The sequence below is a fragment of the Coffea eugenioides genome, chromosome 6 (assembly GCF_003713205.1).
Source record: "Coffea eugenioides isolate CCC68of chromosome 6, Ceug_1.0, whole genome shotgun sequence".
Classification (NCBI taxonomy): Eukaryota; Viridiplantae; Streptophyta; class Magnoliopsida; order Gentianales; family Rubiaceae; genus Coffea; species Coffea eugenioides.
Genome location: NC_040040.1, coordinates 38,313,485 through 38,328,318, shown reverse-complemented (window position 1 = coordinate 38,328,318; position 14,834 = coordinate 38,313,485). Strand labels below are relative to the sequence as shown.

General features: G+C 34.1%; 2 protein-coding genes across 2 annotated transcripts; one reads left to right on the top strand and one right to left on the bottom strand.

The window, feature by feature from the left end:
* Positions 1-618: 618 nt before the first annotated feature.
* Positions 619-2,981, top strand: LOC113775889 (mitochondrial intermembrane space import and assembly protein 40 homolog). The gene is made up of 4 exons (XM_027320933.1): positions 619-796; positions 930-964; positions 1,094-1,219; positions 2,556-2,981. Exons 1-4 carry the CDS (start codon positions 679-681, stop codon positions 2,757-2,759), a joined length of 483 nt encoding a protein of 160 aa, XP_027176734.1. The 5' UTR covers positions 619-678; the 3' UTR covers positions 2,760-2,981.
* A 669-nt stretch (positions 2,982-3,650) lies between these two features.
* Positions 3,651-14,329, bottom strand: LOC113774139. The gene is given in 8 exon segments (XM_027318707.1): positions 3,651-3,774; positions 3,861-3,917; positions 4,111-4,175; positions 4,800-4,879; positions 11,492-11,669; positions 12,781-12,879; positions 13,872-14,032; positions 14,035-14,329. Coding segments are annotated over 8 exon segments (903 nt in total). The 5' UTR covers positions 14,174-14,329.
* Between the last annotated feature and the right edge of the window lie 505 nt (positions 14,330-14,834).

The window sequence follows — 14,834 nt, the reverse complement described above, 5'->3', positions numbered from 1 at the left end:
ATACACTATCAGCATTTGATGAATGACAACTATGCCAAATTTGAATTTAAAATTCAATTTTTGCACACATGTCATGAATCAAATGGTGATAGTGTATACACTGTCAGTGTACATAAGATTTACTCATTAAATTATACTTGCAAATCAAGTAAATATGCATTGGTATATATTCCTTAAATTTTTAGCCACATTTTATTAATATAATAATTCACATTTTTATAAAATAAAATAAAACTTTAGTTAATTAAATGTGTATTTCTCTAAATTATAAGTACACTTCATAAATTAATAACTTTTTGAATTAATAGAATCTGTATCATCCTAGGTTATTAATGTATAGAGGTTTTACTGTACCAGCACTTGAGATTTCTTTTAATTGATATTATGAACGTCTCTTCAAATACTTAGCATCAAAATGGCGTAATTGTAAATATAGTCATATAAAAAAAATCCAAAAATTATGCCAAGTTAGGTTCAATTCAATGAATTAAATAGCAATTTTGATGGCACAATAACGATCAATTGCAAATCACTCCACAACTTTACATGGGTTGCAGTAACACCCCACTCCAACTCCAACTTCAAAATTCAAGTCCAAACCAATGTGTTTGGCTGCTGCTGCTGCTGCCTTTTCCCCTTTTTTTTCTTCATCTCTGTGGCTTCCAATTTTGATGAGATATGGGACAAGTACAGAGCCAACCAGTAGGTCCAGTGGATGAAAAGAACCCTTCTTCAGCTCATCCTGCCGGCGCCGCCACCAATGATCAGAATTCATCTGTTGATTCTTTAATTGCTGGTCCAATACTCCTCCATCCTTTCTTTTTTCTGATTATTACTTCTTGTAATTTGACCTAATATTGGACTGAGTAGACGAGCCTTAAACCCGAAACCCTGCTCAAAAGTTAATAACTTTTCTTTTTTTAGTGCAGAAGCTGCAGCATTTGGCGATGAAGATGAGAATTTGGTAGGATGGATTCAGTTTCCAACTATTACTAATTAAAACTACTGATTCAATTTTCTGTTTTGAGTTTTTTTAATATATTGTGGTTCAAACTTGGGACTGACTGAAATTAATGTGGCCTCAAATGTGAAGTCAGTGGAGGAAAAAGCTCAGAGAGCACTGGAATGCCCTTGCATTGCTCATTTGAGGACAGGTCCTTGTGGCTTCCAGTTCTCTAATGCCTTCCTCTGTTTCCTCAAGAGCACTGCTCCAGAGAAGGTAATCACCAAAACCTACAATCATATTTTTTTTTCCTTTTTTTCATTTTCTGCCTTCTACTGATTCAGTATGCAATTTGAGTTACTGAAAAACCACCTGAAATACATTTTTTAAAGTTGGATTAACACTAGCAAATTGCTGCGCCAAGCATTATCATTCAAGTGTAAGAAGAAATGTCTTTTTAAATCGTTTAGGGCCAGAAACAAATGTTTGTGCAATGTTCATATGGTTGCGGCTCTTTTAGGTTATACCACCTTTTATATGTCTTTAAATTATCATAGCTTATGTGAAACCAAATCTGATATAGATGGAGATCAAGGGCCGGATAATCGGCCACAATTGCTCAAGAAAATACGCACATTCCCTTCTTCCTCCCCTGTTATAGGAGGAGATAGATGGATGGAATTAGCTGCAATTGCCTAAGAAATAATCCCTGTTATGTTGTCTGTGTCTGCATAGAGCCCGTCCTTGCACTCTTGTTTTGTGTTTCTCAAGGACTTGTGATGCTTGAATATTGGTGAGAGACTGCAAGTACCTAAAGCCAAAATTTTGACCACATTACTTGTGCTTGGGAAATGAAGAACCAACTTGAAAATGAGATGAAATCAATCTTATCAAAACCTCTAAATCATAATATTTACTTGGGTACTCAAAGATTTAATCTTGAGAAAGGAATACCTGATGATCACTGTAAAATTATTTTTTCCAAGAAATCTCGTCTCCTTTGCTTTTCTCATGTTCTAGCTTGCATGGTGCTGATATGAACATTCATGCTCGCACTCATACACCACCACATGTTTATACTGGTGCAATTGTCAGTGGCTTGCCTCATCTTATGCTGCCAGCAGATAATATAACCTCTATTGCAAATCAAAATTTACTCGATTGTTAACTACACCAGGCTAAAATTTTAGCAGGAAATTGGGCCCTGTAATGTAGTCTCTCTGTGTTCTTAACTTTTAGTCCAGTAGTCATTATAGAGCACATTTTTAGCAGTTATTATTTGAAAACCTTCCAACCTGCATTTCCAAGGTTCTAATTGTTTGGGTTGAGAAATGCACTTAGGTTAGATCAGTGTCTGGGAGATATGATCTTCATATTGCCGTCCTTTCTTTTAGTCATTCAACAAGAAGAAAGTATTGTAGTCGACTTCCACACTGTTAATGCTTAATAGGATAAGAAAACACACAATCCCTAATATAGGATATAGTAATGTAGTCTCTCTCACTGTTTTGCCATTAATATATGAGGGTCATAGGTTTTTCTTTTTTTCCCTTTTGTCTCTATGTCTATCTTGTCTTGCAGCCTCTTAATTTGTTTGCTACTTTCCTTGTAGGGCTCAGACTGTGTTCATCCATTTGTGGCTCTGCAGAATTGTATCAAAGCAAATCCTGATGCATTTTCTAAGGACATTTTAGAAGACGATGAGATCAAGAAAAAGGATGGCGAAATCAAGAAAGAGGAAAAGCCATCCAAGGAATACAAAATTCACCCTCCTCTCTGGTCTGTAGAATCCAAAAAATCCAAACATATGTCTTAAGACAGAATGTACTTATTCGATTCCATGGAACCTCATATATTGAATTATTAACTTCGATGGGGTATTTTTCCAGTCTATTATTACCAAGAGATTCCTTAGACACCACAAGGAAGTTTTCTTTCACTAGAATGACTAGAGGCATTTTGTAAACGTTAATAACAATCTGTAGATTGATCCCGTTATTAGTTTTAACTGAGCAAGAAGGCCCTCGAATGCTTTTTATTCTTGAAAGAGTGGATTGAGATTTGGAGGGTCATTTATGTTTTAGAAGTCTAGAAAAACAAAAGATGCTTTCCACAAGTAAATCAAAACTACTTTACATTCAACGTTTTCGCCCTGGAAGAAACTAAAAGTGGTAAACATCAATGCTTTGAAAGCCTAGAAAACGAAAAGATGTTTTCAGCTACTGTTAACTTTAATGTTTTCATCTGGAAGAAACTAAAATTGGTAAAATTTATTATAATGCTCTCTCAGTGTTGCCATGAAGCTCTGAAGACAAACTAGACTCGAGAGCTAACAGGATACCAAAAGAACATTTAGACCACCAATGAACTGCCTACTTCAACGTCTTTTAAGGCCAAGACCTAGAGCACTTTCATGAGGGGCTTTTTTGGTTGGTTTAATTTTGTGGCAAAAGCAGGATACTTCTCATTAGACATAGCCCATAAAAGTATTTCACCAAGATTGCTCAAATAGCAAAGAAATATGTGATCAAACAGAATAATCTAGAAAACTTTAATTGCAGCTGTCTAACTAGGTAAATAGTAAGCTCGAACGTGTCCAACTATGACTGTACTCAAGACATTATAGTATCCGAGCATTCCTTGATCCTACTGCATTTGCATTATATCCCACCACAATTTTGCCAAAATTTTGCATATTTGGTGAGAATCACGAAGCATTGGATGATTCATCTGGAGAATTTTCAGATTCTGACCAATCAATCATTTTCTCCAGTGAATCCAGATCCCCAGCTTCTGAAACTGTGTGTAACCTGATATTTTCTGCATCCTCACTGAGAGAATTGAAAAGCAAGAAATTGTCAATTGAGTAGAAAGTTTTAAATTAAAATGACTAAGAGGTTCCACCGGAGATTCTTACTCAGCAACTCCAAATATTTCTTTGACAGTTATCGAGCTATCCCTTGAACTCAGGCAGCTGGTAGATAGGTACAAAAAGTTAAATAAAATGTACCGAAATGCATATCGGCGATACAAAAACTGGGTTTAGAACAAGTCCTATCCAAGATTAAGATTACAATTCAACAGGAAAATCTCTCTCCTTCTAGACAAGCTTAGATACCATCGATGAAACTAAAGTATTAGATTGGAGGACTTTTCAAACAAGATGCCAAACAGAAAAGAGATCCATGTGAACTTCAAGACAAGAAGGATGACATTGGTAACTAGGATAGACCTTGAGCAAGACCGATGTACATAAAATTAGTACATCATAGTTCACTCACAGCCACCGAGAATGACATGGACTTCTCTGAAGTTTAATTTAATCACTAGCACGCCAAGTATATGGAGTTAAACTCATGTGAAGACCAAATTGTCATCCTACGTTGTGAAACTAGAGCAGGTTTCTGAATAAACCAAATGTTACAATATATTTGTTTATACTTAAGGCTCTGTACGGATTCCCAGTTTTGGGAAAACCTTGAATTTCAAATACAAGTCTACAGTAAGATTAATCCAAAAACAACCCAAGTACAACTTACCTATTATCTATAAATAAATATATAAATAAAAATAAAATATCACCCTCCTTTCTTCCTCCACTACCACCCCTCACCTCTTGCCACCACCACACCCCACTTCTTACCATAAGAAGAAATCTGGTAGAAAGTTACCATAGGAGGGGGGGGGGGGGGGAGAGAGTGGGAGGAACTACAAAATGGTTTGCGAGTTAGTGAATAAGTATACTATGCAAAAACCGTGATTCCAGAATAACACAATAAAAAACTAGTTATGCAAGGTGCACATTGGAGCATTTCAGCAAAAAGCTATCAAAATTACCTTAGAAAGATTAAAAAACCTTCCCAAACAGAGCTTGTACTTCAAGTTTTCTCTTGAAACCCTTCTCCGAATATCCTGACAAATCCATCACAGCAGGACCTGAAAATGCAATCAACCATTGTCAGTCAATAGCAATGCTGCATGAGCATGAAGGCAGATAACATCTCTTAACATCCATCCAGCAGTAAGCATATTTGCTTTTTGGAGTTAATTTCTATGCCGGTCATAACTTCATAAGTAAGAGAAGGCAGAAAAAGAAGATCAAATAACAGCTCATTTTTGGCTCCTTTGCCACCAAAAATAGTTACAATGAGCTATATCAGTAAGTGCAATGATTGTCCAGCACATTTGCACACAGACATCTGAACCACAAGACTTTGTCATAAAGGAACATGCTTATGACTTAAAATTTCTTGTTAAGCTTTACAAAGCACCAGGTGCAAGAGAGAGGAGCTGAGTTAGTCCTCTTAACAGCTAATTTTAGGTGATGTGGTAGCACAACTCATTAGAGAGGATGACAACCTTAAGTCTGGAATCCTAGATTGCCTGGTTAGTATGAAGAGAACTGAGTGAACTGATTTGGATCCATAGCGAATAGCGATAAATGAGGATGCAGCTTTGACATGGTAATACTGTGAAACCTCAAGCCTTTATCCAACGTCCCCATCGGGTAATTTTTGGAATATTCCAGATAACACACAATTTACTATAGTAACTTGGGCTTAAACACTTTTTGTTACTGATTTTGGCTTCAACAAGTCATTAAACTAGTACATAATTAAACTACTTAGCAAATGTCACCATTTTGGAGTTTAATTCATCTCAGGATCTAAGAATTGAGAAAATGTGGAGCGTGTTAGTTTACCTGTACATAAAGGTGACCATGATCTCTAACAACTTGTGCTTTCAGGTGGTAGGCAATGGGGTAATCACACAAGTCATCATAACATAGACTTTCTACACAAAAACTGATTAGGAAGCCACTCAACTAAATGTTTATTCTTCAAAGGACTTGCATTTGAAGAGCAACTAACATAGTTCCATAGAAATCTTAGTCACTCAATTCTAATTTATTGCATGATTGATGAATAGAATGATAATTGTTTTTACTTCAACTGTTTTTGCAAGAAGCTGCTAGAATGCCAGCACACAGTCCCATGATTGACCTCTTATTCTTTTTCAGTCCTGACAGGTGCAAGCTGCTTAAAAATCAAACTTAATTCTGCTTAGTTAAATGTTCATACTGAAACAACACCACAAGTACTATTTTCCTCTCAAGATGAAAAACAAAAAAGCCAAAAAAGTTTCTCCTTTTTTTTTTGTTTTTGGGGAAGCGAAAAGAGAGTTCAGTTGACCTTTATTCTGTCAGATGCTATAAGTTGTAACCTGATCTACAATGACAGAGCCAAAGGAGGTTGAGGGGAGCCATGACCCCGCTAAGTTTAGAAAATTTTAATTCATAGTGTGTAAATATATGTATAAAACAAAGTTGACTCCTCCTAATTTTTTATAATTTTAGTTTATATTATGAGAGTTTATATATATGTATATATATATATGTATATTTATATTTATATACACACCTTTAAATCCTGACTTCGTCACTTCTGATATACATTAGGGGTAAAAACATAGGTAAGCCTGGTTTGTATGTATGTATTTTTTATTTTCTTGGGTTTGCTAATTCTATCTTTGCACTTACTCGTTGACCATTGGTGTGACATAGCTTGCACTGAACATGAGTTGATTTTTCATGTATAGTTTGGTCTAGTGATCTACATTACTCCACCTATACTTGGATACGGTTGCAGCTGCTCATACATAAATGTTTTGTCTTGACATTTGATTGCTCTTACTTGATAATTCATTCTCATCTTGGAAATGCTTTTACTTGGAGCATGTGTGTCCGGCTTTTGTTATTAGTGAGTTTCTGAAGCCAATGAGAATTTTTCTGGCATTATGGTTGTTCGGAGTTTTCTGCCACTACTTGCTTTTGTCTTTACTAAGGTTTATTTTAGACTCTAGTTTTCTGGTAGGTAAACTAACCAAAGTTATTTGTTCTTTTAAAGTTTTGATTGTCTCCTACTTATTGTACTATTTTATTGCAGATAGTTCATTCGAACTTTTTAGGAGATCAGTAGTTATCACAGGACTAAAGAACATTAGAGATAAAGCTTTGACTGAAGGAAATTGGATAAAGCTGTCTTTTGTTGATGCAGTTTTTGACTCAGATTTCTTTCGTAAAGCTGCGTACTTAGATATGGAACTTGGAACATCTACTACTTATCAAAATATTTGTAGGGTGATATAAAACTTAAATATGATATTCAAGTACCTAATATGCTATATTGGTTTTTTCTAATGCAGTGACTGCCTTTCCTTGTTAGTTGCCAAGCTTTATTGTTTTTACTGATTTTTAGATAAATAATTTTAGTTATTAAATTGTGTGTTCATTAAACTATATAGTGATAACTAGATCAAATCTTTTCAAATGTTGTCACAGATCAAGAAACTCCAAAGTCACAAGAAAATGTTCACTAACCCCAGTCCAATAGTGACGAGTGATGGCAAGTGTTGTCACTAACTTGTCAACATCAGTGACTATCACTGACAAGTTTCAGTGATGACCTTGATCCAAATATCTAATGATAAGATGTCAAGTCCTCACTAAAATTGTGTTGTGCTCGTTGTCACTAAACACTACAATTCATTGACGACAAAGTTGTCACTGTATATTTTTACTAACGGACATTCGATGAGGACTCTAAAATGATATCAAAGTCATCAATAAAAGTCATTTGCGGTAACTTTTTCATTTTCTTTAACAAGAAGTTTTGGTCACTAATGACCAAGTTTCTTATGGTACTAGCAGACAGAATCTGATTTATACATTAGTTTTGTATTGTTTTTAAAATCATACAGTTAATAGAAAATACACTGGCTTTGTTTTTTTTTATATTAACTGTACCAGATTGTACCTATCATTATATTCTTTTTTAATTTTCACCCATTTTTGTTGATTTGTTGTAAAATTGATAGTAAAATTAGATTCAACGCCAAAAACTGCATAGGGAATTGAATTTTTGTGAAATTTTGCAACCAAAAGTGGTGGCAATCAACAACACGACACCATCACGACTACTGCCATATTCTTGACTAGAAAAATAATATGTAGAAAAAAGAAAAGGATGAGCATATTTTCTTTCGATTTTGCACATGATTTTTTTCTTTTCAATAAGAATATGAGTAGAAATGAGTTGAGTGGATTAAAAATGTGCATTTTTCGTTCATGAGAGATGAAAATTCATTATTTCATATATGAGGGACACAAAAGGTACAAAACTAACATGTGAAAGACTTAAAAGGGGATGAAAAATAATCATTTCATATGTGAAAGACGTAAAAAGAACAAAACTAATATGCGAAGAATTATTTGCATGATTTTCCCAATTCAAAGAATTAATGTGATACAGATTAAGTGTGATTTTACTAACGTGATAAGGTTGGATCAATAAGTGGTCAAGATATACTTTTTACTCTTTTCTTATTTGGACTTATATAATGTAGAACAGAGGCTCATATCTCTACTAACATATCTATTTATTATTATATAAAAAGTATAATGAGTCTTTAACATGAGTGTAAACAAAAACTTATCTTAGTTTTTGTGATATCAATATTGTCCTTGATACTAATAAAAGGACCCATTACATTGCATTTTCTTACTAATGAATGAGAATTATGCTATCAGTTACAAAGAAATATTTCTTGAATTGTGGTGATTTTGATAAATTAAACCAAAAAAAAAAAAAGAACAACCAATTCATTACATTTCATCAATAATTAATATCAATTATGCCAACAATTACAAGAATGAAAAACGTTCCCTTGAGTTATAGTGAATTAAATCAAAAAAAGAAGAACAAATTTTATTTATAAATTAAAAAAAATATGGTGAATCTTAGTGGCTAATAGTGTAACAAAAAATGATAGTATTAGTTTTTACGATGCCAAAATTACACTCCTCTCTAATAAATGGATTAATTGCTTTACATTTCATCATTAATAAATAATATCAAACATGCTATTAGTTACAAAAATGAAAGATTTCTTACTTTTTATTTACCAAAAGAAAAAATAACAAATTTTATTTACAAAATCCAAGTTTAGAAAGTACTTCGAACATGAAACAAAACATAATAAATTGGTACTATGAGTCTCTTAAAAAGCACCATGAGTCTATTATTTTTTGGATACAAGTAAAATCAAGTCTTAAGAGCACCTTTTTAATATGCGTATATTAGTATTGAGTAAAAAAACTTTAATACAAAATATAATAGGAAATAGAGTACCAAGGTAGGCAAAGAGTTTTATGTTGGGAATTTATTTATTTAAATTGCAATAAAGATTAAATTTAATGAACTTTATCAGTCATATTCTTGTAACAACTAACAGTAGTATTAAACTACAATTAATGAATATTATATTCATCAATTCCAATTATAATAATAATTACAAAGGTGAAACATCCCTTTGAGTTATGGTGAATTAAGCCAAAAAAATATTTTTTTTTCATAAAATATCAATTTCAAGGAGTACTTCAAAGGTAAATAAAAATATATCCAATTTCAATTTGACTATTACATAGAAAATAATTTTAATGTCTTATAAATTTTAATCACATAAACTCTATAATCACAAAGCATGTTATCAGTGAGAAATACAGATAAGTTTCATCAAATCAAAACAATTTTCTTGAAAGTTAAGCTATTCAAATTCGAACAATGGAATTTCAATATATTTAGATACTCTTATAATTACAATAGTATTATAGATCATTTTACAATCCATTGTTAGCAAAAAAATAATAATAATTAGAAAATCTCACTAAAACTAATAAACAATTCATAGAATGATTAAAGGGGAGCAATAAATTATTCAAAAAATAAAAAATTTAAACTCAAATGGAATAGAAAAGAACATTTAGGTCATCTAAATTTAACCAAAAAACAAAATACTGTTACAAAATAAAAGTGCTCGTGGAACAAAGAATGATTTATTAGTTTTGCATTTGTATTGATTAGGGCAAACTAAGTTCAGAAAAAATATAAAATTAATATGAATATTAAATATTACATTTTTTTTTGTCTCAATTACATTTATTCCTTCAAAATAATTGATTTTAAAAATTTTAAAGGAAAAAAATCTAAAAGCATCATGTTCATGTGCAAAGCATATGCTTCATTACTCGTATTTACTAAAGAGATGTAAGATATGACTTGATAATTATAATTGATTGTAACTTAGGTAATTAATTGATTGATAATCTTATTGGTAAGACTTATCGTTTATAATAGTGTTTTGGCTCACAGTACGCATGAGCCTGTTCAGATTGGTGCCTAAAATTTGCGTTCTTCAAATAAATCCTCGTGCCACAAGCAAATAGCGCACTAAAAGAGAAATAAGAGTGAAAACAAAAGGAAAAGTGGGAAAAAAAATAGTGAACTTATATTGAAAGCATAATTGCATATTTTCATGTTATTAGGCTTATTCTTTGTGGGTCAAACTTCATCACATGATGCCATATTCGTCAATGCTCCAAAGTTATAGGAAAACCCTGAAACTCCACAAGTTTGGCCAAAAATACACGTACATATATGAGGTAGGGAAAGTTTGGGGTAAAAAATGAAACAAGAAATAGCAAAAGAGCAGGGTCCTAGCTACACCTAGTCTAGGATGCTGCATGAGCATGAATGCAGATAACATCTATTAACATCCATCCAGCAGTAAGCATATCTGCCTTTTAGAGTTAATTTCTACGCAGATCATAAGTAAGAGAAAGTAGAAAAAGCAGATCAAAGAACGCTCATTTTTGGCTCATTTGCCATCAGAAATAGAAACGATGAGCTATGTCAGTAAATGCAATGATTATCCAGCACAATTGCACACAGACATCTGAACCACAAGACTTTTTCATAAAAGAACATGCTTATGACTTAATATTTCTTCTTATGCTTTAAAATGCATCAGGTGCGAGAGATAGAGCTGTGCAGTAGGCCTTTTTCCTTAGCAGACAAAGCACATATTATTGCTTAATACAAGCTCTGTTGCATCAATTTTGTCAAACTTTCTTATTTTACATTCCAACTTTATGCTTCACAAAGACTTAAAGCCCTGCAACGTCTTCCTCTACTGTTCTTTATGGCTAACTACATCAATTTGTAAGGCAAAATTGCTTGCTGATCCAAACTGTTGGCTGCTTCTTCAGCCAGCGTGCACAAAATGATTACTGGAAGAAACAATAAGGGTCCTAGAGACTGTGGAAACCGCATAGATGACACCATTAATTGGACAAAATGAAATTGTTAATCAGCTCTGTTTCCTCCTTTCACTTTCCACTGATTGAGATCCTTTACCAAAAAACAAAACTTTGTGAGAGAACACATGGATCTGCAGAGGAAGCAAAAGTAATGCGATTTCTATCATATTCAAAAAAGCCCACTATGCAAATTCATGTGTGGTTGCTAAAAATTCTATTGATTTTACATGTTACAGATAGTTAAACTTTGCCATTAGCAGTTTGAATTTAGTTATCTAAAATGAAGAGATCTTATAATTCAAGACATTCTTCTCCAGTCCTAAGTTCATTTCAAAGATTACAAGAGGATAGGAAAGAATAGAAGTGCAACTACAACAATACTAGTTTCTTACCTTTCTCTTTTACGATCTGTCTTGAGATCTCATTGAGAATTCCAGCTACTTGAGCATCATCCAATCCTAATGCTTTCCTCAGTTGAATCAAATTTGCTACCAAATCTGGGTTGAATGGCATCACATTCAACACATAACGAATATATTTTCACAGAATTTCCTCCATGTCAAAACCTGTCTGTGAAAACATTATTTATGCTGTCAAAGAAATATAACTCCCTGACAAGTATGCAGGAAAAAAAAAAAAGAAAAAGGAAAGAAACTGAATAAACAGTAAAAAAAAAAGCACATATTGTAGATCATTGTTTAGTAAGATAATCCATCTCATCAAATGCAAAATTTAAGGTTACAAGTGCAAGAAGAGTGAAAATAACAAAGCACGGCCAGAACTTAGGAACAGGATGATACTTATAGAGGTAGAGGTCAAGCACAATGTAGAAAAAGTGTTTTAACTAATCAATACCCATGAGTGCACCTCTGCATTGGAGTTTAGGGTTTAAATTCTTTTCAGACTTTCATACGTTATTACAACATCTTGGTGTGTGTGTGTGTGTGTGTGTCTATAAGAATGATGAGGAAAAACAATGTAATTCAGAAAAACTAGTGGGACGTCCTTGTAATGGTAAAACTGAAGGATCATTAGTGCACTTCTCCAAAAGAAAGTATTAGAGGGGGCTCTTATCCATCTGAATTAGGAAAAATTGGTTGTTTTTCCTTTTCATGCTTTCGGGGGTGAGATTTGGGTTTTGGGTTTTTTTGCGGTGGGTGCGGCTAAAAGAAAGTAGCCAACTAAGAAGTGCCAGTGGTGTTGATGGTCCGCTGCATGTGCTGGTCCAAATTTGAAGGTTTAATTAAATAAAAGAAATAGAAGTAGCAACACATGCTAATATAACCCAAATAATTGGAAGAACTGAGAGAAACACGGTGAAAGGAATGAATCCAATCTGGGCAAAAGGAAGAGAGAAGCCAGTAGGGAAGAGAAGATGCTCAAAAAGGAGAATGGAACAGGCACAATAGAGCAAGAGAAGAAAGTGGAGAGGACTAGGGAATGAGTGAGACATTGAGAATTCCATAGGCATTATCTTTAAAGAAAGGCTTAAACACAAATCACTGAGCATGTAACATGAAACTTTTGTAAATGATACAACCGTAGATACTAAACATACATGTAAACAGTTATTAGATGGCAGCTAATACTAGTATTCAAGAGGCTTCTTACTTTCCAAGCATTACATGTAAATCAGAGATATAAGAGTCTCTTGGAACATATGCAACTGAGAGAACCTTGCCTTCTGCATCAGACCCTTCAAAGCTTATTGCTCGACTTGATTTTTTCCCTTATCAAATTGCTCATTTATTGACTTGCATAGGGCAGCATTTTTATTTACCTGAAAATTTAATTTTAAGGAGGTTAACTATATGAGAAAACACTAATTCAACCCCCCAAGGGTGGTCAAATTAAACCACATAGAGGAGGGATAACCCTTACATTAGGTTACGCTCTTCAGATAAACCCAATCGCATCAAAATGCATTGTAGTGCAAAAGGAAGGGATAGTCATAAATTTACAAAAGTAATCAAGCATGATACCACTTTATGAAGACGTGCAAGTATATCAATCAGAAACCACCTAAATGATTGTTCCAGCTGTCGGAAATCATGAGATGACTGATGAGGAACACTGAGAAAGACAAGATAATCTTTTATGGTTGTGAAGTTGAGGACACAGTTAGTCTGCTAATGTTAGAATAACCTATCTTGTACAATAACTGAGTACATGTTTTCATGCTACAATGAGTTAAGCAGTAGATGTACTTTCATCCTCAAACTCCTGTGAGATGTGAATGAACTGGCACCGGCATATGCAAGAATTCCACAATCTCATAGAGATCACAACAGCCACAACTTAATTGTGCTAATATAATGAGCCTCACATGTGGCATGGCTATAATCATGTCGATTCCCGAATCATGACTCTTCATTTACCTACACAAGTATTCCATGCTCCAGATTCCAAACCTAGACAAATAGATATACAAATGTCTCGTGCCATAAGGAAATCAACAAGTTCATTGCTTTTTTACCATTTTAAATTCTTGATCACGTGCTTGCTCAACTACTTTTTGTGCAACAATCATCCCCTATCTAAGGCGCAATGAGGCTATTAGTCTCCTAAAAGGCTGCACAACTGCATTACTCAATCCTATACGTCATAAATACTATACTTCCTTTTCTCGAACCACATACATATAAATGCTCGAAGAAACATGGAATTTAAATAATTAACATACAATTCCAGGATAAAGGCATCAAGCATACATTTTTAAAACTAAAAAGAACTGAACAAAAAAAAAGCTGCAATGCAGGTAGAAATACTAACCAATTGATGACGTTTTCCTCTGGTGGAATTGAACTTCCAAACAGTTCTAACGAAAGCAAAGACAAAGGTGATCCCCAAATAAGCCAAGGGAACAGCCAAAACCCATGGCAAGGAGCTCTGCCCAACTCTAGGCCCGGGCAGGGCTTGGGTAACAGGGCCGTGAACTCGACCAAGTCCAATGCCTTCTCCTCTATCCAGGGCAACTCCTCCTCCACTTCCTCCTCCTCCTCTGCTTCCGCTTTCTTCTGCTGCTGCTGCTCTTTTTTAGTACTACTACTAGTACCACCACCGCCCATTGCCATAGCAGATACAAGGCGGCCCCCGCAGCTGCAGCCGGAAGAAGTAGTAGTAGATGAGAAGGAATTGGGAAACGACAAAGACAGGGAAAAGGGGTACCATCTGGCTTTGAGAAGAGGGCTTTGGACAGAGTTGAGGGTTTTGTGGGGATGATCATACTGGGAGCAACAGAAGTAGAAGAGTGGCAATGACTAATGAGGAGCTGAAGAGGGAGCCATCACCATCACTTCCAACTTTTTAATAAACTCAACAGAGTGCAACCCTCATTTTGCTTTCTATCGTTTCTGGAAAAAAAAAAAAAAGTGTAACCCTCATTTTGCTATCTGTGGATTTTTTTTTTTTTTTTGGGCAACACGTTTCTTAACAATTATGCAACTTTTTAGTCAATCTATTATTTTTCTGTTTCAGTCCCCTATGCAAAATTTGAAAAACACAAGCTTCAGTTACTTCATTTCTCTCATGCTCTACATGGATAGGAATAAATAAATAAATAAATAGATAAATATAGTTGTGAAATACACAAAAAAAAAAAAAAGTAAATGGCCAAAAGGTCATTAAACATTTAAAAATTGCACTGATTGCTCACTAATCTTTCTTTTTTAGCCAAAATGATCACTTATCTATTTAAAATGCGCCATATGGATGATTCCGGCAAGGTTATTGGCT